The sequence below is a fragment of the Macaca nemestrina genome, chromosome 5, assembly GCF_043159975.1.
Source record: "Macaca nemestrina isolate mMacNem1 chromosome 5, mMacNem.hap1, whole genome shotgun sequence".
NCBI lineage: Eukaryota > Metazoa > Chordata > Mammalia > Primates > Cercopithecidae > Macaca > Macaca nemestrina.
In genome coordinates this window covers 4,481,191-4,508,735 of record NC_092129.1, presented here as the reverse complement: position 1 = coordinate 4,508,735, position 27,545 = coordinate 4,481,191, and the positions used below count along the sequence as shown (strand labels likewise).

Here is a 27,545-nt window from a genome sequence, read left to right as displayed (position 1 = left end):
AGAAATATTTTGGAGGCAGTAAGTCATTTATGCAATGAAGGCTGATGAGTAGGCATCCAAGGCAGCCTAAGATCGAGCAGGAAGGAGTTTGTGAGGGGGGTTAAGAGAAACTGACAAGGTGGAAATTTCAACAAGTCTTAGCTGCAAAGCTCTCATGAGGGCTGCCAATGCCACTGTGATTATGAAGCCAGTATCTTATGACCAGAAAATAATACACGGTGATATTAAAAGGAGCCAGGCTAGGTGCAGTGGCTCACACCTATAATCCCAGCACTTTGGGAGGCCGAGCTGGGTGGATCACCTGAGGTCAGGAGTTCGAGACCAGCCTGGGCAACATGGTGAAACCCCGTCTCTACTAAAAATACAAAAATTAGCCAGGCATTGTGGCATGTGCCTATAATCCCAGCTACTAGGGAGGCTGAGGCAGGAGAATCACTGGAACTTGGGAGGCGGAGGTTGCAGTGAGCCGAGATCACACCATTGCACTCCAGCCGGAGATCAGCTCCAAAGTCCACTTAGCAGCAAGACATAGATATTCTAGAGATCAGCGTTACAAAGAAAAAAAAAATGCAAGGCCGTAACTAAAGCTATCCTTTAAATGGTTAAAGATGTAATTTCTGCAAATAAAACAGAAAACATAAAAGCAAACTTCCAAAGAAATAAAAGGAACTGAAAAAAAAAAAAAAAAAAAAACAACCCACAGAAGCTTAATAAACAAATCACCGGGGGAAAACAAAAAAAAAATCAAACCTCCTGGTCTCCTCCTTAGCCACCCTCATTCAAAAGCAGAAGGAAGTCAGTCTAGAGTTTCAGCTCCACTGATGCTTATCTAAAAAAGCATAAAATGTGGTGTGCCCGTGATTCAAATAAACTTAGAGAACATACACGTATTGAACACCTACCATTATAGTTTGTGAAACTCTGATATCAATAAGATGTTTTAAAATAAACACATTATTTCAGATCTTGTGGGAATTCTGTGGCATTTCACTAAGACCTGCTGGTGGCAAAGTGAATTAGAATGGCGAGTAAGAGACAATAATGGAAGTCTCACCAGGACTCACAGTCCTAGATGAGCTACAGGCTCGCTATCTGTAAAATGGGTACGATGTCTACCTTAAAGGGTTTTGTGAGGTTAAAAGCGATACACAGCTGTAAACCAGTGATTTTAATGCCCAGCAGGTAACTAGAACTTAATTTACAGCATATGCACACACACACACAAACACACACACACACATATGTGTGCATATATACATACATACACGTCCATATGTACACACAGAGTTATACACATACTGCACACACATGCATGTATACACACATGTATGTATACATGCAGGCACCAATATACACCCATGCACACACATGCATACACACACATACACCTGTATACACACATGCGCACACCTATATACACACATACCTATATGCATACATGATGTAAACACATGTATATATGCAGGCATATGCACACTGCACAAACGCACACATGCATCTATACATACACACACACACCCCCACATATGAACACATACACACATACTCTTATTTAGTTCTTGCTCCTTGTTTTGCAGGGCCAGTACTCTTTATGAAAGTAAGCACAAATTTAAAACTGCCTGACAACTTAATTTTAACGCATTGTTAAGCTAGTTATTAAATGTTTTTAAATTATAAGTTAACACAGTTTTTATTACCAGTAATATTTTGATAACTATTGCTAATGTTTTCCCCATATTGAATTTTCTTGGGCAGAGTCTGTCGTTGGCCAAAGGGATGAACAACGGCAGTCGGTCTGTTGCTTGGTTCCCCCAACCCCTGCTCCTTTTGAGGAGCGCCCCCCCACAGCTCTCACTGGCCCTCTCTCTTTGCTACCACCACAGAGCCAGCCCCAGTACTGGTCTCCCTGAGAGTGTGTGCTGCGGCTACCCACCTCTTCTGGGGCCATTTGCCTGTGATTAGAGTTCTCCCAATGCCCTCAAAGTCCAAAAACATAAAAGGTAGAGGCACGGTGGAAGGCCGGAGGGAGATGAGTGTGGCTGTGTTTGGAGAACTGAACACAGCCTTAAATCCTATAGTGGGGGCAGCCCCTCCCTCTTTCCACTGGTTCTGCTTTTTAGCAGAACGTATAATTAGGTATTCTTTTCATTTCTAAATGAATTAATAAATTAACGATTACTTTCTGAGATACGCTCTTGCATATTATACATAATAAAAATTGTACTAGGAAGCCACATTACTTTATTGCAATAAAAATTGAAGTAACCTTTTTAAATGCTATGTTAGAAATATTATTCTGGAATTAAGTTTTTCTTAAAGTAACACTTATAAAAATGTGTGATAACAGGATCTTTGAAGTGTTAAAATTGAAATTCAGAGGCTAAGTTCTTACTTACCATGTGCATATATTTAATCTTCATGAGATGTTAGTACATCTGCATTTCATTTAAATGAGCAGGGTAGTGGCTTGTTGTCCCAGCTACTCTAGAGGCTGAGGTGGTAGGATAGCTAGAGACCAGGAGTTTGAGGCTGCAGTGTGCTATTATCGTGCCTGTGAATGGTCACTGCACTATAGCCTGGGCAACATAGCAAGACCCCATCTCTAAAAAATGGTAGTTTATTTATATGATTTCAAGCCTAAAATACAAAATACATATTGAAGTATAGCTTATCATTATTTGCCTCTAAGTAAGGCGAGAAAAAGCCTTTAAAAATATCTTTTAATACAAGTTTGTTTCTAAGTCTAACATATGTCCACAATGAGAAGAGAATCAATCAGATGTGAGGCCTGCACGATTTTGTTTCATGCAATTGCTAGGGGAATGGAGGCACTTCAACTCAGAGGCTGGTGTGGGGACCAGCACACTGTCTAACAATTCCTCCTGTGTTTGCCTTGGTGGCACCCTTTGCCACATTCCCTGGGTCAGGTGATGCTAGCCCTGGGGGGCCTGTGAGCTGCTGCAGTCAGGTGGTGGGTGCATGTAGCCATCTTCTCGTCTTCCCTCTGCTGTTGCCCCGAACAGGGATTGGCCCCTAGGAGCTGCTCAGACCTGTCTTTGGATGAATGAATGAAGAGTCCTCTAGGTCGGTGTTATGCTTTGGCTGTGTCCCCATCCAAATCTCATCTTGAATTGCAGTTCCCATAATCCCCACGTGTCGTGGGAGGGACCAGGTGGAGATAATTGAATCATGGGGTGGTATCCTGTTCTCGTGATAGTGAGTGAGTTCTCATGAGATCTGATGGTTTCACAGGGGGCTTCCCCCTTTGCTATTCTCATTCTTCTCCTTCCTGCCGTCATGTGAGGAAGGATGTGTTTGCTTCCCCTTCTGACGTGACTGTCAGTTTCCTGAGGCCTCCCCAGCCATGCTGAACTGTGAGTCAATTAAACCTCTTTCCTTTATAAATTACTCAGTCTCAAGTATGTCTTTATTAGCAGCGTCAGAACAGACTAATACAGTCGACTTATTGATTATATGGTTTATATAATCATATATATGTGATTATATAGATTATGTAGTCAGATTATATGATTTATATCATCATATAATAAACTACCTTTTTTTTTTAAAGAGATGAGGTCTTGCTGTGTTGCCCAGGCTGGAGTACCCTGGCCATTCACAGACATGATAATTGCACACTGCAGCTTGGAACTCCTGGCCTCAAAAATTTCCCAAAGTGTTTCCAAAGAACAGGAACTGAAAAGGTTCTGTGAGTGAGAAGGTTTGGGAAATACTGAGTTATTCCAGCAGGGCTCTGAAGGACCATTGATAAACAAGCTCTAATAGGAATAAACCAGGGAAGGATGTAGTTAGCATCTTATTTATGTCTTAATATACCAGCCACAGAGAAATCATTTCCCACCCCTGTCTGTCTCCCTCCCTTCTTTCTACCCAGAGCATCTCTTGGAACTCACTTTTAGATGCTGGATGCTTGAATTCCCCAAGAAGCAACAGTTCCTAAATTGAAGTATGCATTAGAATAATACAGAGATTGTGTTAATGCAAGGATTTGAATCTTTGAAGCAGACATCCATAGGATCTATAGATCTTACCTAATGTCAAACGTTACTAATGACTCAATAACAAAAACACTAGGCGGAGAGATGCATCCCATGTTGGCTGAGCTGTTCTCGAACTCCTGGCCTCAAGTGATCCACCACCTCAGCCTCCCAAGGTTCTGGGATTACAGGTGTGAGCCACTGTGCCCAGCTATTCTGTGCTTTTATATAGGGGCTCCCAGGCTTCTTTCCCCTAATAAGTACTATTTGCATGTTTACAAGGAGATCTGGTCCTCGCCCAATCCAATCATGGGCAGAGTTTAGTGCTTTGTGACTGTAGGACTGAGATCCTCATATTCACTCTTGGCTGTCAGCAGAGGGCCTTTTTAGCTTCTCAGGGCAACCACATGGCTCAGCTTGTGGTCCCCTCTTCTGTCTACAACTCCAGCAACAATACATTGAATCTCTCACCTTCGAATCTTTTCTTCTCCCATCTCCGGGGAGAAGGACTCTTCACCTCTAAGGACTTGTGATTGCAGTGGGTCCAACTAGATAACCCAGCATGATCTCTGCCTACCTCCAGGCCCTTAGATCTTTAACTTCATTGCATATGCAAAGTCCCTTTTGCTGTGTAAGGCAACACATGTACAGGTTCTGGTGCCTGTGTCAGGGCCTGGGCATGGAGCCATGATTCTGCCGACAAGTGCTGTCCCCCGTGTCAGGAGCCTCTGCACTCTGTATCTATTATTGGGTGGGAAAGCCTTAGTGACCAGGGTGGAGAGTATCCAGAGGTGAGCAGAGCTGGCTGGCTTTCCGGCTGGCTGCATGTCTGTGGCCACACAGTACTGATTCACCAGCCTCTTGGTGAGCTTACTAGCAAATAAAATTCTTAAGATTTTTGCGGCTGCTGCATTTTCATTTTATATCTGTGTAGTTCCTTATTTATTTTTGTATTTTTATTTTTTATTTTTGATAAGGAGTCTAGCTCTGTCACCCAGGCTGGAGTGCAGTGGCACGATCTCAGCTCTCTGCAACTCCGTCTCCCGGGTTCAAGTGATTCTCTTGCTTCAGCCTCCCAAGTAGCTGGGATTACAGGCGTGCGCCACCACAGCTAGCTATTTTTTTTATATTTTTGGTAGAGACAGGGTTTCACCATGTTGGCCATGCTGGTCTCAAACTCCTGTCCTCAAGTGATCCGCCTGCCTTGGCCTCCCAAAGTGCTGGGATTACAGGTGTGAGCCAACGCACCCAGCCTGCTTGTGTAAATCTAAGTGGAGAAGCTTCTATTTTCCCTACTGAATTTTACCACATTAGATTTACCCATTGCTTGATTCTGTCCAGAATATTTGTATGTTGATTCTGTCATCCAATATATTAATTATCTTTTTAGGCTTCTTGACGTTTTTAGACCTAATGAACTTGCCTCCTCTCTTTTTGCCTCTCTCATCAATAGAAGCAATGGGCAGGACACAGCTGAAGGCCGAGATCAGTGCAATGTCAGTAGGGCCTTGTGCCAGCCTGCCAGCAAAGTGGTATCACAGAGCCAATTGTCCAGACACCTAGCAAGCCACCTAATTGTACTTGCACCTGGATCATGGTTCCTCTTCTTGATTGCTTATAAGTTTCAGATTTTATCGTAAGTGTTCAATGTCTGTAACACCTCCCTGATCTGCAGTTTAGTGACTGTGACCACCACGGCTTGGAAATCAGTGTGAGAAGACTGAGTATCACCAAACCCACGCGGACCCCCAAGGGCTCACCACTTCCATTCCAGACGCTCCTGCACCGGCTTAGAATGCCCTCAGCACCCTGCTGGGAACCAACACCCAGCATGTTGGAGGCATTTGTCTTCTTTCTCTCTGCAAATGGGTTTTGAGCTTCCTTGCTCCAGCTCTGTGCTCCTGGACTTCACAGGCACCATTCACTGGAGTCAGGCAACTTCACTGCAACATTCTCTGAGTAGCTTTGAAATGATTTTTTTTTAAAAAAGAGTAGAGAGATGCAAAACAGGAATCAAGAAATTCTGCCTTCTCTTGTTTTCAGAACATGTGATAAAGCTCAGCCAACGAGGCATGCCTTCCTGGTGAAGGAGATACTCAGGGGATGTGACATGATGAGTCTCTCATTTGGTGTCATGCTCTCGTGTACCTGCCCTACAGGGTACCCCAGGGGCCTGAAAGGATTCACAAGTCCTGTGAGAGGCTAACATTCAGATGGGGGGTGCCAATGAGTTACTGGGACAGCAATAATCGACACTTTACTTGAGGCAGCTGAATATTGGAAAAGAAGCCTCTCAACTGCAAAAACAAATTGAGTCAAATGACATTTCTAAAGTGTGTCATTAGATGACTTTTCCTTAGAGCCCCTGAAACTCCTCCTGCAAAGAACAGTATGTCCTACAGAAGCTCTAGAAGTATTTCTCTGCCCACTTGTTTGGGAATACCTAAATTCCAAAGAGAAGAAAATTACACTTTAAGGATCAGTTGAGCCGAATGTATTTTACATGTGATTTAATGACATCACAGTGAGATCTGGTGAGAATGGTCGTCATGGGGACCACGTGTGAGATAGGAAGTGCTGAACCTCAAAGAGACAGCGTGAGATGGGCTGCAGGGGCTGCTTTGCAAGGGTGGGTTCACTGGTTCACCAGGACTTAGCACATTTCCCTGCATCTCTCATCTGCCACTGGTAGATAACAGGGTATATTGTTCTCAGTTCATTAAAGAAGGAACATAAATATCTACTAAAAAATTTTCTTACTGTCTTCACCATCAAAATTTCCTTAATAGGAAATCTGCAGCCTGTTTCTCCAAGCTGCTGGTGACTGCTGCCCGAGATTTGAGATGATGGAGCAAGTTGTGAACAGGATTCTTTACACGTTGAGGTGACACCCATGCCGATCTGTCACCAACACAATTTCCTTAAAACAATTCACACAATTTTTCCTGTGAAAACAGTGGATTGGGGCAGGCACAGGCCGAATCATTTCCAATGACTGTGGCTGGCATACAAGTAAACTTGACAACCATCTTTTTCATTGAGAATCCTGATTCTTAACCACAGTAACATTAAATTTGTCGTTATCTAGAATTGTACATTGTTTATACCTAACAGGTGCATAGCACCATCCTAAGAGATATGGAATTTATAAATTTTGGTTCATTGACTTATTCTGACATGAGAATAAATGAAAGGAAATTAAAGTAGTGTCTTATGAACAGGACAGAGTGGGCCAGCTTGTCATATCTCTGCTGGGAACTTCCTGCCCTGTGGTCTGTGTATCTGGCTCCCTCCGGGCCTCCTTCTCTCAGGGACCCCTCCCTCCGGGCCCCCCTGCCTCCGGGACTGCTCCCTCTGGGACCACCCTTCCTCTGACTCCCTCCCTCTGGGACCTCTCCCTCTAGGACTCCCCTTCCCTCTGGACCCCCTCCCTTTAGGACCCCTCCTTCTGGGACCCCTATCCCTCTGGATCCCCTCTCTCTGGGCCCCCTCCCGACTCCTTCTGCTGACAGGGATCCATCACACAGGCTTCCCAATGCTGGCTTTCTATTCTAGCATGGTACTGTTTTGTAATTATTTGTTTACCTGGCAGGCTTTTGAAGCTCAAGTATGTGTTTGATTCATCTCTGTACTTCAATGCCTCTCCTCAGTAGACAGTTCATAAACATTTGTTGAACTGAGTTAAACTTAAATTCAGAAAATACTGTGTGTCACGGTGCAGTTAAACAAATATTTACCTTAAATGGGGGCCCCGTTGGGCATTGAGTGCATGGCGTGCTGGGCCGTCCCTCTCTTTTTGGCCCCTGCTGCCCTTCCCATCATCATCAACTCAGCCTCCACATGATGGGGAGGTTACTCCCTCCTGTCCCATCCCAGCCCCACTCAACTGGGAACCTGTGCTACTGACCCCACCTTGGCCTGGCATCTGTCCAACCCTCCAGCGGCCGCTCCCCATAGCCCCTGCTCCCTTGTTCTCCAGAGCCGCGCCCCTGCTGCAGGTCTCCCCTTCGCTGTCCCCAAGCCCCTGCCTTCCACCCACACTGCCCACTCCTTCCCACCGTCCTCACCTCAGTCCTTAGGGAGTCCCCAAAAGCTCTTCTTGCCCCAGAACCTCCCATAACCCCTCAGTGCTCAGCAGCAGATCCTTGCTTTGACTGTTTATGGCACTGTCTGTTCCAACACATTTGTATGGAAGAGTATGCAGGTATTTTTAAATTAACTTTATTGAAGCTAATTTATATGCAATAAATGTCACCGATTGAAGGGTACAATTCAACAGGTCTTGACAAGGGCACACAGCCATGTGCCACCCCCACAATCAGGACAGAGGACATTTCTGCCCCCACAAAAGCCCCTTGTGCCGCCCAACCCCAGCCAATCCCTTCTTCCCGTCCTGATGACAATCCCTGATTTTATTCCTGCCACTGTTATTTTGCCTTTTCTAGAAATTTTAGGGATGGAATGATGCAGTGCGTGGTCTCTTCTGTCTGGATTTGTTACCAAGCGAAGGTTTTTAGTCACCCCCATTGGAGCATGCATTAGTCGCCCATTCCTTTTCATGGTTGAGTAGTATATTCTATTGTATGGATACACTTCAACCTGGTTATCTGCTCACCAGCTGACAGACATTTGGGTCTTTTTCAGTTTGGGACGGTTAAGAATAAACCTGCTGGGAATGTTCCAGTGTTAATCCTCCCATGTCTCTCGGGTAGACATGTAGGAGTCGGTTGCAGGTTCCTATGGTGGGTGCATGTTCAGCTGTGCAAGAAAGGACCTCACGGTCTCCTTGGAGTGGCTGTGTGATCTTGAGGTCCCACCAACAAAATGTGAGAGCCCCAGATGCACCATGTCCTCTCCCAGCTTCCTGCCCCCTGTTTAATCGCAGTCCTTCCAGTAGGTGTGAAATGGGATCTCTCTGTCTCTCTCTCTCTCTCTCTCTGTGTGTGTGTGTGTGTGTGTGTGTGTGTGTGTGTGTGTGTGTGTGTATGTGTTTCAGACGGAGTCTCTCTCTGTCACCCAGGCTGGACTGCAGTGGTGTGATCTCAGCTCACTGCAACCTCTGCCTCCTGGGTTCAACTGATTCTCCTGCCTCAGTCTCCTGAGTAGCTGGGATTACAGGTGCATGCCATCACACCTGGCTAATTTTTGTATTTTTAGTAAAGATGGGGTTTCACCATGTTGGCCAGACTGGTCTCGAACTCCTGGACTTAAGTGGTCCGTCTACCTCGGCCTCCCAAATTGCTGGGATTACAGGCCTGAGCCACTGCGCCCAGCCTTCATTGTGGTTTTAATTTTCATTTTCCTTATGATTAATGGCATTGAGCATCTTTTTTGTGTGTATATTTTTTGTGTGTGTCCATGTGTTTTCTTTGGTGAATTGCCTGTTCACATTTCCCCCTGTTTCTTATTGACTTGTTTATGTTTTTGATAGGGAGTTGTAAAAATTATTTGTATATTCTGGATATAACCTATTATCAGATATAAGCTTTAAAATACTTTTTTGTATTCAATATATATATTTTTCATTTTCTTGAGTGCCTTTCAAAGAGCAGAAAGTTTACATTTTGTACAATCAAGTACAATTTATCAATGTTTTTACAGTTTATTCTTTTTGCAATTTATATAAGAAATTTCTTTTTCCAGGGTCACAAAGATTTTCTCCCGCTTTTCCTTCTAGATATTTTATGCTTTAGCGCTCACATTTAGATTTATAACTCATTTGAGTTATCTTTTGTAAATGGTGTGAGGTAAGCAGTAAGGATCAACTTTTTGTTTATGTCATTCCAGGACCAGTTATTGAAGACTGTTCTTTTCCCATGGAGTTACCTTGGCACCTAAGTTAAAAATCAGTCTGCCACCTATATGTGGGTCTATATCTGGACTCTGTTCTGTTCCACCAATTTAGGAATCTGTCCTTTCAGAAATCCAACACTGTCACACTTAGTGTAGCTTCCTTGTCAGCTTTGAGATTGGGTAGTGTGAGTCATCCAATTTTTTTTATCTTTTTCAAAATTGTTTTCACTATTTTAATTTCCTTGAATTCCTATATAAATTTTGGAATTGGCTTGTCAATTTCTCAAAAAAAAAACCCTACCATAATTTTGATTTAGTTTATGTTGTATCTACAGATCGATTTGGGGGAGAAATGATATTTTGAAATTGAATCATTGATAAATTTGAACATGAAATGAGTCATTGAAAATTGAACATGATAAATTTCTCCATTAATTTAGGTCTTATTCAATTTCTCCCAACAATGTTTTGTAGTTTTTAGCATATAAATCTCACATACATTTTGTTAGATCTATCCATAACTATTTTACATTTTATGATACAATCATATATGTAATTGTTGATACTATTATGTACATTATATATGATATATGTGTGTATATATAGTTTTAACATCCAAATGCTAATTCCAATTGGTGTATTTTATTTTGCATATTGTATATTTCACCTCCCATACCCTCCACCCCTGCCATGCTCTGCAGCTTAGAAAGAGCGTGTATCATTTCTCACTGTATTTGTTTTCCTCCTGCCAGGAGCCATAATCTCGTGATGCCTAGTGCCAAGGTCTGAAAATTGTTGTTACATTTTGCAGGTTTTTCTGGTTGTTTAATGCAGCAGGGTGCCTTTGGTCTCTGTTAATCCACTGTGGCTGGAAGCTGAAGTTTAGCAGTGGTGTTCTGATTGCTGTGCTTCTTCGGATTGATATCATTACCTCTTCACGTGCTTTTGCAACACAGGGGTCTATATTATGCTTCTTCTGCACACTCTAAAGCACTCAACTGTATACCTGCTGGGATTACAAAAGTGCAGAGGTGACTCCATGCCTTCCTCCGGCTTTTTAGGTCCAAAGCAGTGACTGAGGGGCAGTGAAGAATTGATCTCTGAGTTGTGACTCCAGGCATCAGGGAAGGAATGGGGTGGAGTAAACAATGAAATGAGAATCAAAATTATGGAAGAAATAGGTTTGGAAAATAATTTAGGGTGAACTTTGTGTTACGTGGGCTTCCTCTCCAAAAGGTCAGTATCCATGTGGACTCGTAAGTGAGGACTGATATGGCACAGTGTGGGGGGCGAGGAGGGGAGTTCTACCTTCTCTGCCTGTGCACCTTGGGCTGCGCTTCCCTAGCTGCTCCCGCTTGGCATGGGCAGGCCCACGTGGTGCAAGAGCAGGGAAAAGAGGAGGAAGATGGGCAATTGGCTGGGAAGCACATCCAACATTAATATCAGAGCATTTCAGGCCATGGATGTTACTGGGGGGCGTCCAGGAGGTGTTAATAAACAGGACGATGGACAATGCTGGAAAGGAGGAGTGAGCCTGAGAATAGCGAAGAGTTTTTCTTTTTTTTAAAGTTTGCTTCAAATGGTGGATTTCAAAGCCCTTCGTCCTCAGGCCCTCCACAACTGCTCCAGCTCTTCCTGGTCTCCTGCTAAACTTCTTCAGCCTGGACCCACGCACGGCCACTGCTGGCATTGCCGGCATGTGGCATACTCCATACGGACCCACGCACGGCCATTGCTGGCATTGCTGGCACGTGGCATACTCCATATGGACCCATGCACGGCCACTGCTGGTATTGCTGGCACGTGGCATACTCCATATGGACCCACACACGGCAACTGCTGGCATTGCCGGCACGTGGCATACTCCATATGGACCCATGCACCGCCACTGTTGGCGTTCCCAGCACATCGTATACTCCATTGTTTCCTAACAATCCAGTTGATTCGGCCAGGCTAGTTGCTCAGCTGTTTCACAAACATAAAGGGCTCATGACTCAGGACTGCTCTTCGGTCTGAGATGAGCTGGTCACCTGAAGGAGATGGCCCTTCTCTGTCAATCACTGGCCCACAGCCTCCCCATTCTCCAAGGACCCTGATTGGAGCCTCCTCCTCCAGGAAGCCTTTCCTAACTGTGCCAGCCTCTACCTTTCCTCTGGCACTTGGATTTCTGATGATTAGGGTGCCTCTGCCACAGCGGATTCATGCTTGTGACCTGGAATGTCTACTGGAAAGGTCTGCGGTTGTGGAGAAGCAGGTGCATTTCTCTCCAGCGCCTTCCCAGGCTGGAGCAGCTTGTTCAGTGTGTCTTGAGAACGGCACTCATAGTCAAACTTTAAATTCTACTGGAGATTCTCGCATGCCCATAGGGGTGAACATCACTGACGTATATTGTGAACGATTGAAAGCCCAGGACTATGAATTATACATTTTCTATGCACATTCACACTTCTATTTGTTGAATGTTTTTAAATTTTGCATTAAGATTTTTGTGTAGATCAAACTTGTGGATTTCTGAGAGCACCTTATTTAAACTATAGATAAAGGGTTGGCAAATTATAGCTTCTAGCCAGCCGAGCCCGGTGAGGCCTGTTCAGTTATGTAATTGTAGATGCTTTCAAGCTCCAAAGGCAGATTTGAGGAGCTGTGACTGAGACCATATGACCTGCAAAGCCTGAAATATGCACTCTCTGGCCCTTTACAGAAAGAGGTTGCTGATGCTTATTCTCAATAAATATTTGTATGTAAAATAGTGTGCTGTGCACTCTGTTCACACGAGATGGAATGCTGGTCACGTAAGTGTCTGGCTCTCCAGGGATACCTGTGTTAACTGTAGTGCCTTCTGCCTTCTTTCCTTCCTAGAGTCACTTCCACTTTCCTGCTACCACTGCCTGTGAGCTGAAGGGGCTGCACCATACCCTCCTTTTTCTACATCCAGCCTGCATGTTTTCGCCCACAATGAGCGGGGTAAGATTTTAATTTTTGGCAAGGAGTATAATTTGGGTTCATTGTGGCTGCTTGAACATTGCACTGCCGCTAACTCTGTCTTTGTTTCCTTTCCAGGAATCAATGAATTTCAGCGATGTTTTCGACTCCAGTGAAGATTATTTTGCGTCAGTCAATACTTCCTATTACACAGTTGATTCTGAAATGTTACTGTGCACCTTGCACGAGGTCAGGCAGTTCTCCAGGCTGTTTGTACCGATCGCCTACTCCTTGATCTGTGTCTTTGGCCTCCTGGGGAATATTCTGGTGGTGATCACTTTTGCTTTTTATAAGAAGGCCAGGTCTATGACAGACGTCTATCTCCTGAACATGGCCATTGCAGACATCCTCTTTGTTCTTACTCTCCCATTCTGGGCAGTGAGTCACGCCACCGGTGCGTGGGTTTTCAGCAATGCCATGTGCAAGTTGATGAAAGGCATCTATGCCATCAACTTTAACTGCGGGATGCTGCTCCTGACTTGCATTAGCATGGACCGGTACATCGCCATCGTACAGGCAACGAAGTCGTTCCGGCTCCGATACAGAACGCTGCTGCGCAGCAAAGTCATCTGCCTTATTGTGTGGGGAGTGTCAGTCATCATCTCCAGCTCAACTTTTATCTTCAACCAGAAATACAACATCCAAGGCAGCGATGTCTGTGAGCCCAAGTACCAGACCGTCTCGGAGCCCATCAAGTGGAAGCTGCTGATGTTGGGGCTTGAGCTACTCTTTGGTTTCTTTATCCCTTTGATGTTCATGATATTTTGTTACATGTTCATTGTCAAAACCTTGGTGCAAGCTCAGAATTCTAAAAGGCACAAAGCCATCCGTGTAATCATAGCCGTGGTGCTTGTGTTTCTGGCTTGTCAGATTCCTCATAACATGGTCCTGCTTGTGACAGCTGCAAATTTGGGTAACATGAACCGATCCTGCCACAGCGAAAAGCTACTTGGCTATACGAAAACTGTCACAGAAGTCCTAGCTTTCCTGCACTGCTGCCTGAACCCTGTGCTCTATGCTTTTATTGGGCAGAAGTTCAGAAACTACTTTCTGAAGATCATGAAGGACCTGTGGTGTGTGAGAAGGAAGTACAAGTCCTCGGGCTTCTCCTGTGCGGGGAGGTACTCAGAAAACATTTCCCGGCAGACCAGTGAGACCGCAGATAACGACAATGCGTCGTCCTTCACTATGTGATGGGAAGCTGAGTCTCCCTAAGGCATGTGTGAAACATACTCATAGATGTTATGCAAAAAAAAGTCTATGGCCAAATATGCATGGAAAATGTGGAATTAAGCAAAATCAAGCAAGCGTCTCTCTTGCAGAACTTAATGTGCTCATGGGCTGTGTGATCTCTTCAGGGTGGGGTGGTCTCTGATAGGCAGCAGCTTCCAGCACACTTTACAAGGAATGTTTTGTAGCTCTGGGGTATATATCTGCCAGGGCGTTTCACAAAACGGCCTTTGGGAAATGCTGAATTAAAGTGAATTGTTGACAAATGTAAACATTTTCAGAAATACTCAAGAAGCGGTCACAGATCACAGTGTCTTTTGGTTACAACACAAAATGATGGCATGGTTTGAAAAACTAAAACAGAAAAAAACAAACGGAAGCCCGCACATCGCTCGTTTTAGGCAAATGTTTAAACGTTTTATCTATCAGACTGTTTATTGTTGCTGGTTATAAGCGGCAGGATTGGCCGGCTGGTGTTTTCTCATTTCCCTTTGATACGGGCAACAATTTGACCTTGTAAAATGGAGGCGGAAAGACAAGCTCAAGTGTTGACAACCTGGAAGCGCTTTGGGAAGATGGGGACAATGGCAGAACAAGTGTTGGTGACAATTGTCACCAACTGGATAAAGCAGCTCAGGTTGTAGTGGGCCATTAGGGAAGTGTCAGTTTGCTTTTATTTCCCTGGGAGCTGTTCTCTGTCATGAGTGACTCTTTTCTCAATGTCTGTTAGGCTGAGAGTGCTACGAAGACAGGAGCTAGAATCATCTTGCTCACGGCTGTCCTCTGAGTGCCTAAAGGAGTTCCAGCAAACAAAATGGACTCAACAGAGATTTGATTAATGAATTGTAATGAAATTGGGATTTATTGTACAGTTTAAAATGTTAGATGTTTTTAATTTTTTAAATAAATAGAATACTTTTTTTTTTTAAAGAAAGCAACTGTACTGAGACAATGTAGAAAGAAGTTTTGTTCCATTTCATTAATGTGGTTGAAGAGTAATGTGTGGCTGAAGACTTTTATTATAAGGAGCTGCAGATTAGCCAGGGGACAGCTGGAATTATGCTGGCTTCTGATAATGATTTTAAAGGGGTCTGAAGTTTGTGATGGAATCAGATTTTAACAACTCTCTTCAACGACATAGAAAATTCATGGAACTCATGTTTTTAAAGGGCTATGTAAATATATGAACATTAGAAAAATATCAACTTGTGTTACAAAAATACAAACACGTGTTAGGAAGGTACTGTCATGGGCTAGGCACAGTGGCTCATGCCTGTAATCCCGGCATTTTGGGAAGCTAAGACAGGCAGCTCACTTGAGGTCAGGAGTTCAAGACCAGCCTGGCCAACATGATGAAATCCCCTCTCTACTACAAATACAAAAATTTGCCAGGTGTGGTGGTGGGTGCCTATAATCCCAGCTACTTGAGAGGCTGAGGCAGGAGAATTGCTTGAACCCAGGAGGCAGAGGTTGCAGTGAGCTGAGATCGTGCCATTGTCCTCCAGCCTGGGTGACAGAGCGAGGTTCCGTCTCAAAAAAAAAGGGAAAATAAATACTGTCATGAATGACAAAAATACCGACATGTTTAAACCTGACAATGATGTTATTTGAAACTTTATATTGTTCTCATAAGCTTTAACTATATCTCTCTTTAAAATGCAAAATGATGTCTTAAGATTCAAAGTCTGTATTTTTAAAGCATGGTTTTGGCTTTGCAAAATAAAAAATGCGTTCTGTACATGAAGTAGGAATCTTCTTTCAGCTTCAAGGTTCAGAGTGAGGGACCCACTGTCCGGAGACAGTGGTATTCAGGCTTTCTCATGTCCTTCAAATCTGTTAGTGTTTGACTCTAGAAAGCAAAGCAGAGGAGTTGTTACCCAGACACTTCTTTCGGTGTGATCAATGCACTGATGTGATCTAAGAAGATGATTCATGCTTGAAAACTGGCACAGAAACATCTTGCTTATTTGCCAAAACTGGGAAATGACCTTCTCTGCATAATTTAAATGTTCAGATAAATGAAACTGACTTCTTTAAGAATAACTTTTTAAACATTTTAGCTATGATGTATAAAAATGTTTCTAAAATATACCACATACTGTATTTCTTCTTAAATATAGTACATTAGGTAACATCATTTTTCTTGCTGTCTTGGGCATCAGAACAGGTGCCATGGTAACTTGACACTCTTAGGAGACATTAAGATAGAAGGGGCTGTTCTTCAGTGGTTCCCATTGATTCTCCCCATATTGTTTCGCTTTCAGGCTCTGACCGTCTCTTCCTGAACCTTAACTGTCTGTCGTTAGTCCTCCTCTCCACTCATTGCAAACATTATTCTATATGTTCGGTGGGGAATTTAGCTCTCTGCGCTTGTCAGAATTGTCTGTTAATAGTGGCAGTGTGTTAGAACCTCCCAGTATTCAATTATTTCTAGATACGTGAGATCTTACTATATGTAAATCTCAACATTTAGGTTCTTAAGTATTACCTTGCAAATTGTACATGATTTGCTTCTAAGGACAGACAGACTGGATTTTAAATGAGGCCAGGAAAACACAGTATTTTCAAATCCTTTTAAGACTTGTAATGTGTGCAAATGACAGGCATTCTGGAGATATATGTACAGAGAATGTGGTCTCCATGAATGTAGTATATATGCTAAAGTACGCTAGAACATTGGTTTGCTGGGGCTGCCCTGACAAAATACCACAGACTGAGTGGCTTGAACAGCACATTTATGTCTCACATTTTTAGAGGCTGGTTAAGGTGTTGGCAGGGTTGGTTTCTCCTGAGGCCTCAAATGGCTTTTCCTCTGTGAGCTGAAACTTCTTATAAGGACACTAGTCAGATTGGATTATAGCCCACCCAAAAGGCCCTTTTCAACTTAATCACTGGTCTAAAATGCTTGTCTGTAAATATCATCACTTTCTGAGATACCGAGGGTTAGGACTTTGACATATGAATTTTAACGGGACACCATTTGGCCCCTAACATCTATTTCCCTGAAGGTAGGGCATATTTTCCTATTAAAGTTAACCTAGACACGTGAGAATTTCTTTCTACATAGTTTCCTCCTTTCCAATAAGTTATGTTCCAAACATTCATTCCCATTTCGGCTTTTCAGGTGCAGATCTCACAGAGAGACAGCAGAGAAGGGCTGTGGTCCCTGGTGAGACAACACCTGCCTTTCTAACCTGCACAGCCTTGAGCTCCAGCACCCACCCGTGCACAGCCTTGAGCTCCAGCACCCACCCGTGCACAGCCTTGAGCTCCAGCACCCACCCGTGCACAGCCTTGAGCTCCAGCACCCACCCGTGGTGCAAGTTTCAGTATCTGATCCCAGTGGTTCACCTCCTGCCTTGGTCCCTGCCCTGAGGGGTAGCATCTCCTCCCCTCCCAGTTCTCTGGCAGGGAAGTGGGGAATTTCCCCAAGTCTGAGTGGCCTCCATATTCAAAGCAGAGACATCCCCCTCTCAAGGACCTGAGGATGGTGATCTCAGCTGTGACAGCAGAAAGCAGCTGTGATAGTCCGGGGGGGGCCAGGCCCTGTTGTGCCCCCTATTTGTATAAACAGAGCATTCAAGACTCATGACTTCAGGGGGACTCTCTTTTGTCTTAATCTCATTCTTGGGGCACATTCTTCTGTAGGACACAGAAGGAGGTGGCATTTTACATTTACCATTAGACGATTTGAGTCATTGCAGCCTCACAGAGCACAGCTGCCCTAATGCATTCTACATTCTGCTGGCTGCTCTGTGGAGAACCCGACGTGTTCATGGTCTTTGTGCTCAGGGATTTCACGGAATAAAGAGGCTGCAGCATTCGGATGAAGGCCACCCTCGCTCTGGCGTGTTTGCAGAGCTTGGGGTGGTCTGCATGCTACATTCTGCTGGCTGCTCTGAGAACCTGACGCACTCACAATCTTGTGATTTCACAGAATAAAGAGGCTGCAGCATTTGGACGCAGGCCCCTCACTCTGGTGTGTTTGTGGAGCTCAGGGTGGTCTGTTGTGACCTGATTTCATGCTTATGACTCAATATGCACAGCTGCAATCTTCTTCCTTGAACTGCATTTGCCAATAGATGATATTCCTGATGCCTTATTTTAGTAAATTCATATAAGAGCGAAGGCAGGAATGATGATGATATTCCTGTGCCTTATTTAGGTAAATCCATATAAGAGAGAAGGCAGGAATGATTTATATTTTCTACTTCTTGGCTGATTCCTCTCTTGAGTCCAGGTGGACAGCCGGGGATGATGGGCAGAGTACTGTTCTCCTTACCTCAAGGCTGTCCTCAGCCCAAGGGAGCTGCGGTACCTCCTTCCAGCCCATTTCCATTCTAGACAACAAGAAGCAGGATGGGGGAAGCAGGTGGCCTTAAAGACACAACTGGAGAGCTGTGGAAGTCATTTCTGCTCCCAGCGTGGGAGCCTTCACTTAGTCACATGGTTACACCCAGGTGAAAGAAAGTCTGGGACGCTCTTTAGCGGGTGGTCATGTGTCCACGTGCACTCAGTAATCACAAACACACCATGTATGAAGGGCGAGAGATGCTGAGAAAAGCAGTTTCATGGAGGGGAGGCAGCCGGACTCCTCTCTTTAACCAGAGGGGAGGGCCTGCCTCTCCAAGCGGTAGATGAGTGGTAGCCGAGGCAGCCTACGAGGCCAAGGCCGTTCAGGAGTTATGGCTGGCGCTGTGCAGTGAGGCTGGGGTCACCTGGGATGCGCCTTGTACACAGGAGCCTTTTCTCCTGTAGCCCACTAATAATTACCACGGTGCCCGCGGCCGGTCCGTCTAAATGTTCAGAACACTGTATTTAGACTTAGTGTTAACATTTGAAGAAGGTTTCATTTTCCTGCCTAACATTGAAAGAACTGGATTCTTGGATTTCACATGACATTTTGGGTCCCCTTTTCTGAACCTGGAATGTAAACAGATGAGCTAGCACTTCACGCCAGTGGGGAGCAAATGTGATTCCTTAAGTTCTGGCTTTACCAGGAGCCGAGCTCCTGAGCCGGCCGAGAGTGCCCCTGCCCTGGACGGGGTGCTGCTGCCCTCTGGTGCACGAGCCGCCTCCCAGTGCCTGCACCTTTTCCTGGAGTCTCTCACTTTCCTTAGTGGGGAAACTCTACAGTTTATTTTGGATAACAAGTATGTGAAATTAATAGAATCTTATACTAACTTTTTGCACCCGTGGCGAAAAATCTTCAGAAAAATATCCCTGCACTATTGCTCCTGTTCATTTTTTTTCTTTGTTGCTTTTAACATTCGCAATAGTAGATTGGCTCTTTCCTTTTTATTTTATTTTATGTTTTTGCTATGTGAACATATATGTAGCAGAATAAATATATATTTATTCCTGTGTAAATCAGGAAATACAGCCTCTCTATATTTTTATGGCAGATAATGTAGAATGACATTTAGGATATTAAGTTAATAAAAAGAAGATATATAAAATGATGTGATCTCTACTCACCAAGAATTCATTATACAAGTCCAAAATTAAGGAGAAAGGTGAATAATCATTCCAGGCAACCTCTCTTTTCCAGCTTGGTGAATCCTGGCACATAGGACTATTTTCCTCTGATTGTGCACTAGGACGGCAGAGGAGTGCGTGTGGCCCTGGGCGAGCTGGCTTTCATGGTTGTCCTTGCTGTCTTTGGGCCCCCAGGTGTCCGGGTGGGGCGGGAGAGGTGGTTCTGCCTGGAGGCAGCCTCTCCTTAGGAAAAGCCTTCTCAGGACCCCTCTTTTTCTAGTCCTCCGCAGACCTGACTTGACTCTGTCTCACACAAATGCATCAGAGGCCGTGGCCAGGGGTGCCCTCTGAGAACCAGCACCCTGGCCCTGTCCCTCAGCCTCCTGGGCCTCCTCACTCACATTTCTCCAGGGAACGTGACAGAGACAATGTGGCTGTGTGGCGGGGCTGGGGGTGCAACCAGGGAAGTGTTCATGACCTGAGATCTCTCCTATCAGCTGTTTGCTCGGCTCGCCGCTCACTCTAACCAGCTACAGAGCATCTATTTTGCGGCGTGGACAGCTGCCCACCACCCTTGCCTCCTGGGCCCATGGCTGAGCCACCTTGCCCAGCCCCTGGGGACTCTGTGGGGCATGGAACTGAGGTCTGGCCGGAGATGCTTGAACACAGGTGAAATGCATCATTTCCAGGTCTGGTGCTCAGAACCACTCACGGGTGCGCCTGCTGGCTTTCTCCTGATGGCCGGAGGGAGCAGGCCCAGGAGATCTTGGAAGCAGCTGCTGGAAACAGCAGAACCTGAATACACTGACCCTCCACGTGCCTGGTGCTCCTGTGTGAGCAAGAAATGAACTTCTGTTGGGTTTGAGTCAACCTACATTGAATTTTGTTTCATGATTTACTCATCTGAGGCATGGGCCATCGTTCTGAGCTGTCCCCAGGCCTGACGCTCCATGGCTTTGGCCAGGGTCCTTCCACCTGCCCCCCTTCTTCCCCACTCACGTGTGCCCATAGGCCTTGGTGGAAGCTTTGCACAGGAGATGTGGCATTGTAGGGGCTCTGCCATCTTCTGTGGCCAGTTCCAGGGCCCAGGGCTTTGGCTCTCCCCTGATCCTTTGTCGCCAGCTTCAAAGGTAGAAGTCACCCTTCCCAGCAAAGGCCGACCTGGTCTGGGCTTGGATGCACCTGTGGTGCCTGTTGATTGTCCTAAACTCCACTCCCAGTAGCGGTGCTGCCATGCCCACACCCCTGCCCCGGGCCTGCCGTGGGTCAAGTGGAAGATTGTTCCCATCTAATAGTAAAAAGGAAAGTGAGATGGACACAAACTCTGAACCCCACTTCTGTATTCTGCCCTCTCTCCTGGTCTTCTACCTGTTTCCAATGCTCCCATTCACTCTGGAGCCCCTGAAGTTTGGCCCCTGCCCCTATCCCACCAAGCTATCTTCGAGAAGGCTGCCCTGTGCTTTATGCAGCCAATGCAGCAGACGCCTCTCAGCTGCCTCCTGCAGGTAGCACGAGCCCCTCTCCAGGGCCTGGGCAGTGGGCTTTGCTCTCCTCCCTCTTAGGTGGGCAGCTCCATCTCTGCCTCACTTTGGCCCCTCCAACTCTATTTGACCCTGACATGCAGTAGTGGTCCTGATGCCAGGCTGGGTTTCCCTTTCTCCTCTCCCTGCATGCTCTCCCCAGGCCACCCTGTCACCCCTGGACTTCAGGACGGCACATAGGCTGATGGCACCAGCATGTGCACCTCAACTCTAGACCTTCCTCAAAGACCCTGCCAGGCCTGACCCCATGCAGTCCTCACTGCCACACTCATCTCTGGCCCCTTGGCATGGATCAGGTGGGCTCACCCTGTAAGGTTTTACTTGAGGACCCTCCTGCCAATGCTGTACCCTCTTCTTGGCCTCCTTGCTTCACATACACTCGCCTATCTGCCTGTTCATGGATTTGTCCTGTGCATCTTACCTTCCATAGCCTATGTCTCCCATGGAGGTGAAGCAAAGTTAGGGCTGCATTGTGTCATGCAGAGTCATGCACTCAAGACCCATGTCTAGTTAATATGCAGGTAAAGAAAAGGCTGTTAGTACCACTTCAAGGGCCATGTCCATCCAACCATCCTTGACTTCTTGGTTTGGGCTGCACTTCTGTTTCCAATGTGCTTTGTAAATAAATACCACCTAGAGCAATTACAAATGCATCACCTTTATTTTCGTTTGCATGATAGGAGGCCCCTAAAGTGAGTTCTTTGGCAGGGAATAGCTTTTCAACTCTGAGTCCCTAGTTCGTCCATCAGGCATATAATTGTCACTCAGATGTTTTCTTCTCCATAAACTCTTCAGTCCAACCTACAGCACCAATATTGCTGTTACAGGCTTGTCTCGGTAAGATGAGTCACAGGGGTGGGTGAGATGTTTTGAGGTTGCATCATGGAATAAGCAGTGAATTTATTAAGCCATGGTTAGTAGTAATAAGTTGAGTGTGAGGTGGGTCAAAGCAACATGTGCTATTATATGAGTCGTTTTGATGCCAAATTTCTCCGAGAAGCAAATGTGTAACCCTCTTTTTGGGTATTACGTACATCTTGTCTTTTAAATGGTAGGTTTGGCTTCCTTGACTCTTGTCTGGAGATTTTCAGACCATGTCAATATTTTGCAACTGAAGAAGGGATGCTGGGCCGGCCGGCTGCCAACCACGGCTACCCTGAGGCTCCTGCTGGCTGTTACAGTTGCCATGGTTCAGAGGGCAGCTGGGGCCCCACAGGGTCCCAGTGAGGGTGGGCTGGGCTGAGGGGAGGGTGCCCACCTACCAACCACCAGCGCCCCGTAGGGTCCCTCCATCTGCCGTCTGGATATGAATGGGTGTTGCGCCTGTGGTGGTTCCAGATCAGTCTGTGTCATCTTCTAGTCCCACCCCTCTGCCACCCATGAAGGGTGGTGGGTATCCTCTGCCCCGTCTGCCAATGAAGCTATTTTCATCAGTTCCCTCAGCCACACACTCCTTACGTACCAAGCAATTCGATGATGAAGTCACTTGTTGTCAGTATATTTTGCCTACATTTTAATTGTTTCCTTCCTTTGTTTTTTTTTTTTTTTTTAAGCAGGTTTTTATTTGTAACCTTACTATTGGCAAAAGAAACAACTAATGCATTTTTCTAGACAGCAAGCTCTTAAAATTGTGGGATTCTGGTGTTCGAAATTTTTTGAAATACAAAATGTTTTGGAATACAATAAAAGCTCTAATTGCTTTTAGAGCAATTGTAGGTAAAATAATGCGATCACACGTGTGCTCCAGGCACCGTGGACTCCTTATTACGGAACTGGATTGGAGCCTTTTGAAAACAGATATATGAGGGCTTCAGAGTTTTAGTAAATATGAGAAGAAGGAGTCGTTAAAGACGAGAGTGTTTCCTTTCCCGGAGGAGTTCTCCTAGCCACTGATGTGCGCGTTAGAAACCAAAACCCTCCTGGCAGGTTCTGCCAGCAGCACAGGGGAGCCATGTTCCGGCAACACGTTTCCTGCTCTAGAACGTCCAGTGGGCTCCAGCCCAGGTGCCTGCTCAGGTTTAAAGGGGGTTCCTTTTGCCAGTACTTAAAAAAGTTAAAAATAATCACTATTGTTAAATAGATCTTTAATGTGTTTTAAATGGCAAAAGCACTTCACTCAGAATTGGTGATTCATTTCACGCATGTGTTAAGTGGGGATAGGTTTGTGGCGAGAGTTGGCTGCCTTTATCTTGCTGAATGAAGAAAGTATAATATAAATATATAGCTAATAGAGCAATTTGAGTTTCTGGGCCCTGTCCAGAGGTCAATAGGAAATCTGGTGAATTTCCATTTTTTAATAGCACTATACAAATATACGACTGGTGTGGTGTTGCGTGAGAACTGTTTGGTTTTGTGTAGAACAGAGCCATGCCACAGCTCTGGGGGCCACAGAGCACAGCATAGTAGGGGAGTCTGGGGGTCACCATGCTGTGTGATGCGGGGGGCACGGGGAGGGAGGAGAGGAAAGCCTGAAAGTAAGAGGCACAAAGCACACGTGGGTGAGAGAAGCTGGAGGTGGTGAAAATGGAAATGAAGGGGTAAAAGGAAACCTTTTGAAAATCTGCACCACCAGCCATCCCCGAAATCGCTGCCTCTGGTTGCACAGCACATTCCTGACTGTCAGCCGTGGCTCTCCAGGAAGGCAGAATCACAAGTGGTGCATGTAGATTAAGGGATTTATTTAAAGGCATTGGTGCCCAAGCTTGAGGCAGGCGAGTCTGAGACCCGTAGGGCAAGCTGGCAGGAGGGAAACTCAAGCGCAGATTGGAGGCGGGATTCCTTCTCCAGGAACCCGCGGATTTTGCTCTTAAAGCCAAGGGATGGGATGAGGCCCACAGGCATTGTGGAGGGTCACCTGCTCTACTCAGAGTCAACTGAGAATAGGTGCTCATCACAGCCGCAGTGAACCTCCGCCGCAGCATCTAGACTTGCGTCTGACCATCGGGCACCATGGCCCAGCCAGGTTCACTTATGAAATTAAGCATTATACTTCCCAAGGAAGGGACACCAAAATGATGTTTGAAACCCAGTGAGGTGTGGTCCACACACATACATGCCTGCAGGGATGAGGCAGGGACCTGAATGGGAGAAGGGTGAGCACACCCCACCTCTGGGCGCCAGCTCCTCGGCCCAGCCAATGCAGAGCGGGAGTGAGGGCTCAGGGCTTGCAAATCTTCTGGTGTTCAAGAAGAGCTGAAATCTAGCCTTTTAAAAATGCAGAGACTCACTTGAAAAACAAAAACAACTCAACTAAATATAATGTGCACATTTTAAAATTATTTGTGAGCCAATCAAAATTTGTCGGTCAGCTGAATTTAGGCCTTGGACAGCCAGTTAAAGGGTTGTGAGATGAAAGGTATTTAAGTGGCCAATACACAGCCGCCAGCCCGGGAACTTGCTCCTCACCCTAACTGCCAGGTCTGTGACGGCAAAGCAGGTGTTCTGGGTCTAATAGAGAGCGCATGTCTGGGTCTGATGTCTTCTCTCCTTCCCTCTCATCTACTTCCTCCTCCTCCCCCTTCTCCCTCTGTAGACAGAGATGCCTCTTGCCTGGAAGGGCTGCCTTGGCATCTAGGAGCAAAGGGAAACTCTCTGGGGCTGATTTCCATCCCACTCTTGTCTCCAGAAACTGCTAGAGATGTAAAGTGAAAATGGTAGCAGAAATGTCACAGAAGGAAGACTCAATTCCCTTGTTGACTCAAAGTGGCGCATTAAGCAAACTGTCCCTTTTGAATGAAGATGTGGGGAGCATTTTGTTCTCCTTTCTATGGGCTGAGCTGGGCTGACAGAGAGGATTCCCTCATGTGCTCCAAGCGGCCACAGCCTGAGTTGGCAGCCACATCCCAGGGGAGGAGGTTGACACACACACAAAGTTAGTGGTCTTGGCCCAACTCATTTCCTTGGCAAACTCAGTTTTTTTTGTCTTTGTATGACTTTTGGAAGCAGGTGGCTGCTGGGAAATGCAGTCCGTAGGTTTCACTAGCAGATAGGAGAGAAGGCAGAGCCATCCCCTAGAGCCTACATCTGGCATTTGAGTCCTAGTCTTGTCCCTTGCTGGTTGTGTGAGTTTGTGTGAGTTATTCCAACCCTCACATTCCCAGTTTTCTTATCTGTAAAATGGGCATTAATGATAGTACTTATCCCATGTGTGTTTAAGATAAATAAATACTGTCTTAGAGTAAATATGTCATAAACATCATCACAATTCAGACAAGAGCATCCTGGGGCCTGCGTGGGAAGGTGGGGTGTAGGCAAGAAAGTCAGGGTGGACAGGGTGGAAACTGGTTACCAACTGCTAATGAGCCATGGAGGAGACCCAGCCTCTTCCCCAATTCCTACAATTCCTACCATGTTGGACTCAGTTGGCTTAACTTAGGAAACAAGAAGTAGTTTGGGCCCAATATTAATGCTGCTATCCTTTATTGGAATGTTAAATACAACAAAACAACTGTTTCATGTTATTGTATACTTTTGGAAGAAAATCTGTAAAAGAGAAATCCTGCAAAAGAGAAATCTGTAAAAGAGCACTTTTTGCTTGCTCTTACATGTCTAAGTTTTCTTTTCACTTAAAATATTCCCTCAAAATAAACTTAATTTCCCATATCCATAGATGCATTGCTGTTTTATTCACTCATTACAAAAAAGCAGAGTCTGATCCATTGAGGGTGCAGAATTCAGTGTTTCCCAAACATACTTCATCATGGAACTTTCCTGTGGGGCATCTCCAAGGACAAGTGTTGGCATGAACTCATGTTGAAGGAGGCTGCTTTAGCAATTCAATGTTTCCAAGAACCTTACTGGGTACAGGTTAGCATGACCTCCCTTTTATAGACATGAAACAAGGTAGTTATGTGACTTACTGAAGAGTGTAAGTTACAACTGACACATGGAGAACCTGAAACTTTAATCCAAGGATGTCTGGCTCTATGCACCATCTATCTCAGCCTCTTGCCTTGTTTCAGTTCTTTGGAAATCAAAGGCCTTGCCTTTGTCATCCTCCAGTTACTAAATGATAAAGCTGTGAAGCATTTCACTGAGTTTCTTCTGGGTGCCTGGGTTTGGTGACTGTATGGTGGCCTTTAAGAAGATATTTCTTGGCAAGATGTTTCCAGGTGCAGGTGATGCATTTGAGTTGACAGCAAGCATGTTGCCAGGGTCAAATGCTGGCCAGGACCACCGGCTTCCGGCACCTTTCCAAGTCCAAGCTCAGCATCTGTTCTCCTTGCCAACACTTGTAGACGGTTTTCTATTGGGGTCTGCAGGCAATTCTTCTTTGGATGCCTTTAATATATTTCAGTTCTATTCTAGTCTTCTATTCTGCACGGGTGACAGCAGGTCAAGAGTGGCAGACACACAGCTCTTGGGGACTTGATGGCACAGCAGAGAAGGGGTCATAGGCAGTGACGTTCTGGAGAGTCGGCTGTGAAATATTTAGAAATTTGGACAGCCAGTTGTTAAAACTGCTGGTAGCTTAACATCAGCCATGCTGGGAGTATATATACAATGGAAACTAGAAAATGCTACTTTTCTACTACTTTCCTTTTTCTACAGAGAGTCGGTTTGCCAGAACACCTCTGGATATAAAGAAAATCAAAATATAAGTGAGCAAACATAAGCCCAAAGACAAAGGTGACAAAGAGGAGAAAAATGGGGTCTATAGTCTGAAGGTTAGTGTTTCCCACAAAATTCATGTTAAAACCTGTGGTGGTAGGATTGGGCATGGTGGCTCATGCCTCTAATCCCAGCACTTCAGGAGGCCGAGGTGGGTAGATCACTTGAGGCCAGGAGTTTGATACCAACTTGGGCAGCATAGCGAAACTCTGTCTCAACTAAAAACACAAAAATTAGCTAGACATGATGGTGTGCACCTGTAATCCCAGCTGTGTGAGGGCACAGCAACATGGTGCCATCTTTGAAGCTGAGAACAGCCCTCACCAGACACTGAATCTGCTGGCACCTTATCTTGGACTTCACAGGCTCCAGAGTTGCAATCAACGCATTTCTGCTATTTATAAATTACCCAGTCTACAGTGTTGTGTTAGAGTAGCCCAAAGAGACTAAGACAAGAGGAGACCACAACATAAGAGCGCTGGAGCAGTTCCAGGAGATCTAGGACTGCATCTCGGTTTTGTCATTTAGTGGCCATGCAGGCTTGGCCAAGCTCCTGAGCCTCTTGGAGTATCAGTTTTCTGATCTATAAATGAGGATATTGATACCTTCCTTGCTTATCTCATAGGTTTTGTCAACAACAACTACTTATTATACCACAACACTGGGGCCTTTTGCATTTTGGCTGTGCTGGCTTATGGAAGCAGACATACATAGACTGTCTACACTCTCAAACCATGTGTCTGATTTATGGAAAGGTGTGTCAGTGTATGAGTCCGTTTTCTCTTGCTGTAACTGAATACTACAGACAGGGTAATTTATAAAGAACAGAGGTTGATTTAACTCATGGTTCTGGAGGCTGGGAAGTACAGGATCAGCAGCTGCATCTCATGAGGGCCTTCTTACTATGTTATCT

General features: G+C 45.4%; 1 protein-coding gene across 6 annotated transcripts in view; it reads left to right on the top strand.

The window, feature by feature from the left end:
• The window catches only part of LOC105487563 (C-C motif chemokine receptor 6), a 28,534-nt gene extending 12,770 nt beyond the window's left edge, over positions 1-15,764 (top strand). For 2 of the 6 annotated variants that reach the window (XM_011751032.2, XM_011751031.3), the window contains 2 exons: positions 12,651-12,755; positions 12,852-15,764. In XM_011751032.2, the coding sequence (XP_011749334.2) occupies positions 12,732-12,755; positions 12,852-13,967 (1,140 nt within the window). In that variant the 5' untranslated portion in view covers positions 12,651-12,731 and the 3' untranslated portion in view covers positions 13,968-15,764. Of the gene's footprint in view, positions 1-5,211; positions 6,687-10,602; positions 12,756-12,851 lie in introns of those variants that run through there. The other 4 variants (XM_024794666.2, XM_024794667.2, XM_011751033.3 and 1 more) reach the window with 4 other exon arrangements.
• The last annotated feature ends 11,781 nt before the right edge of the window (positions 15,765-27,545 follow it).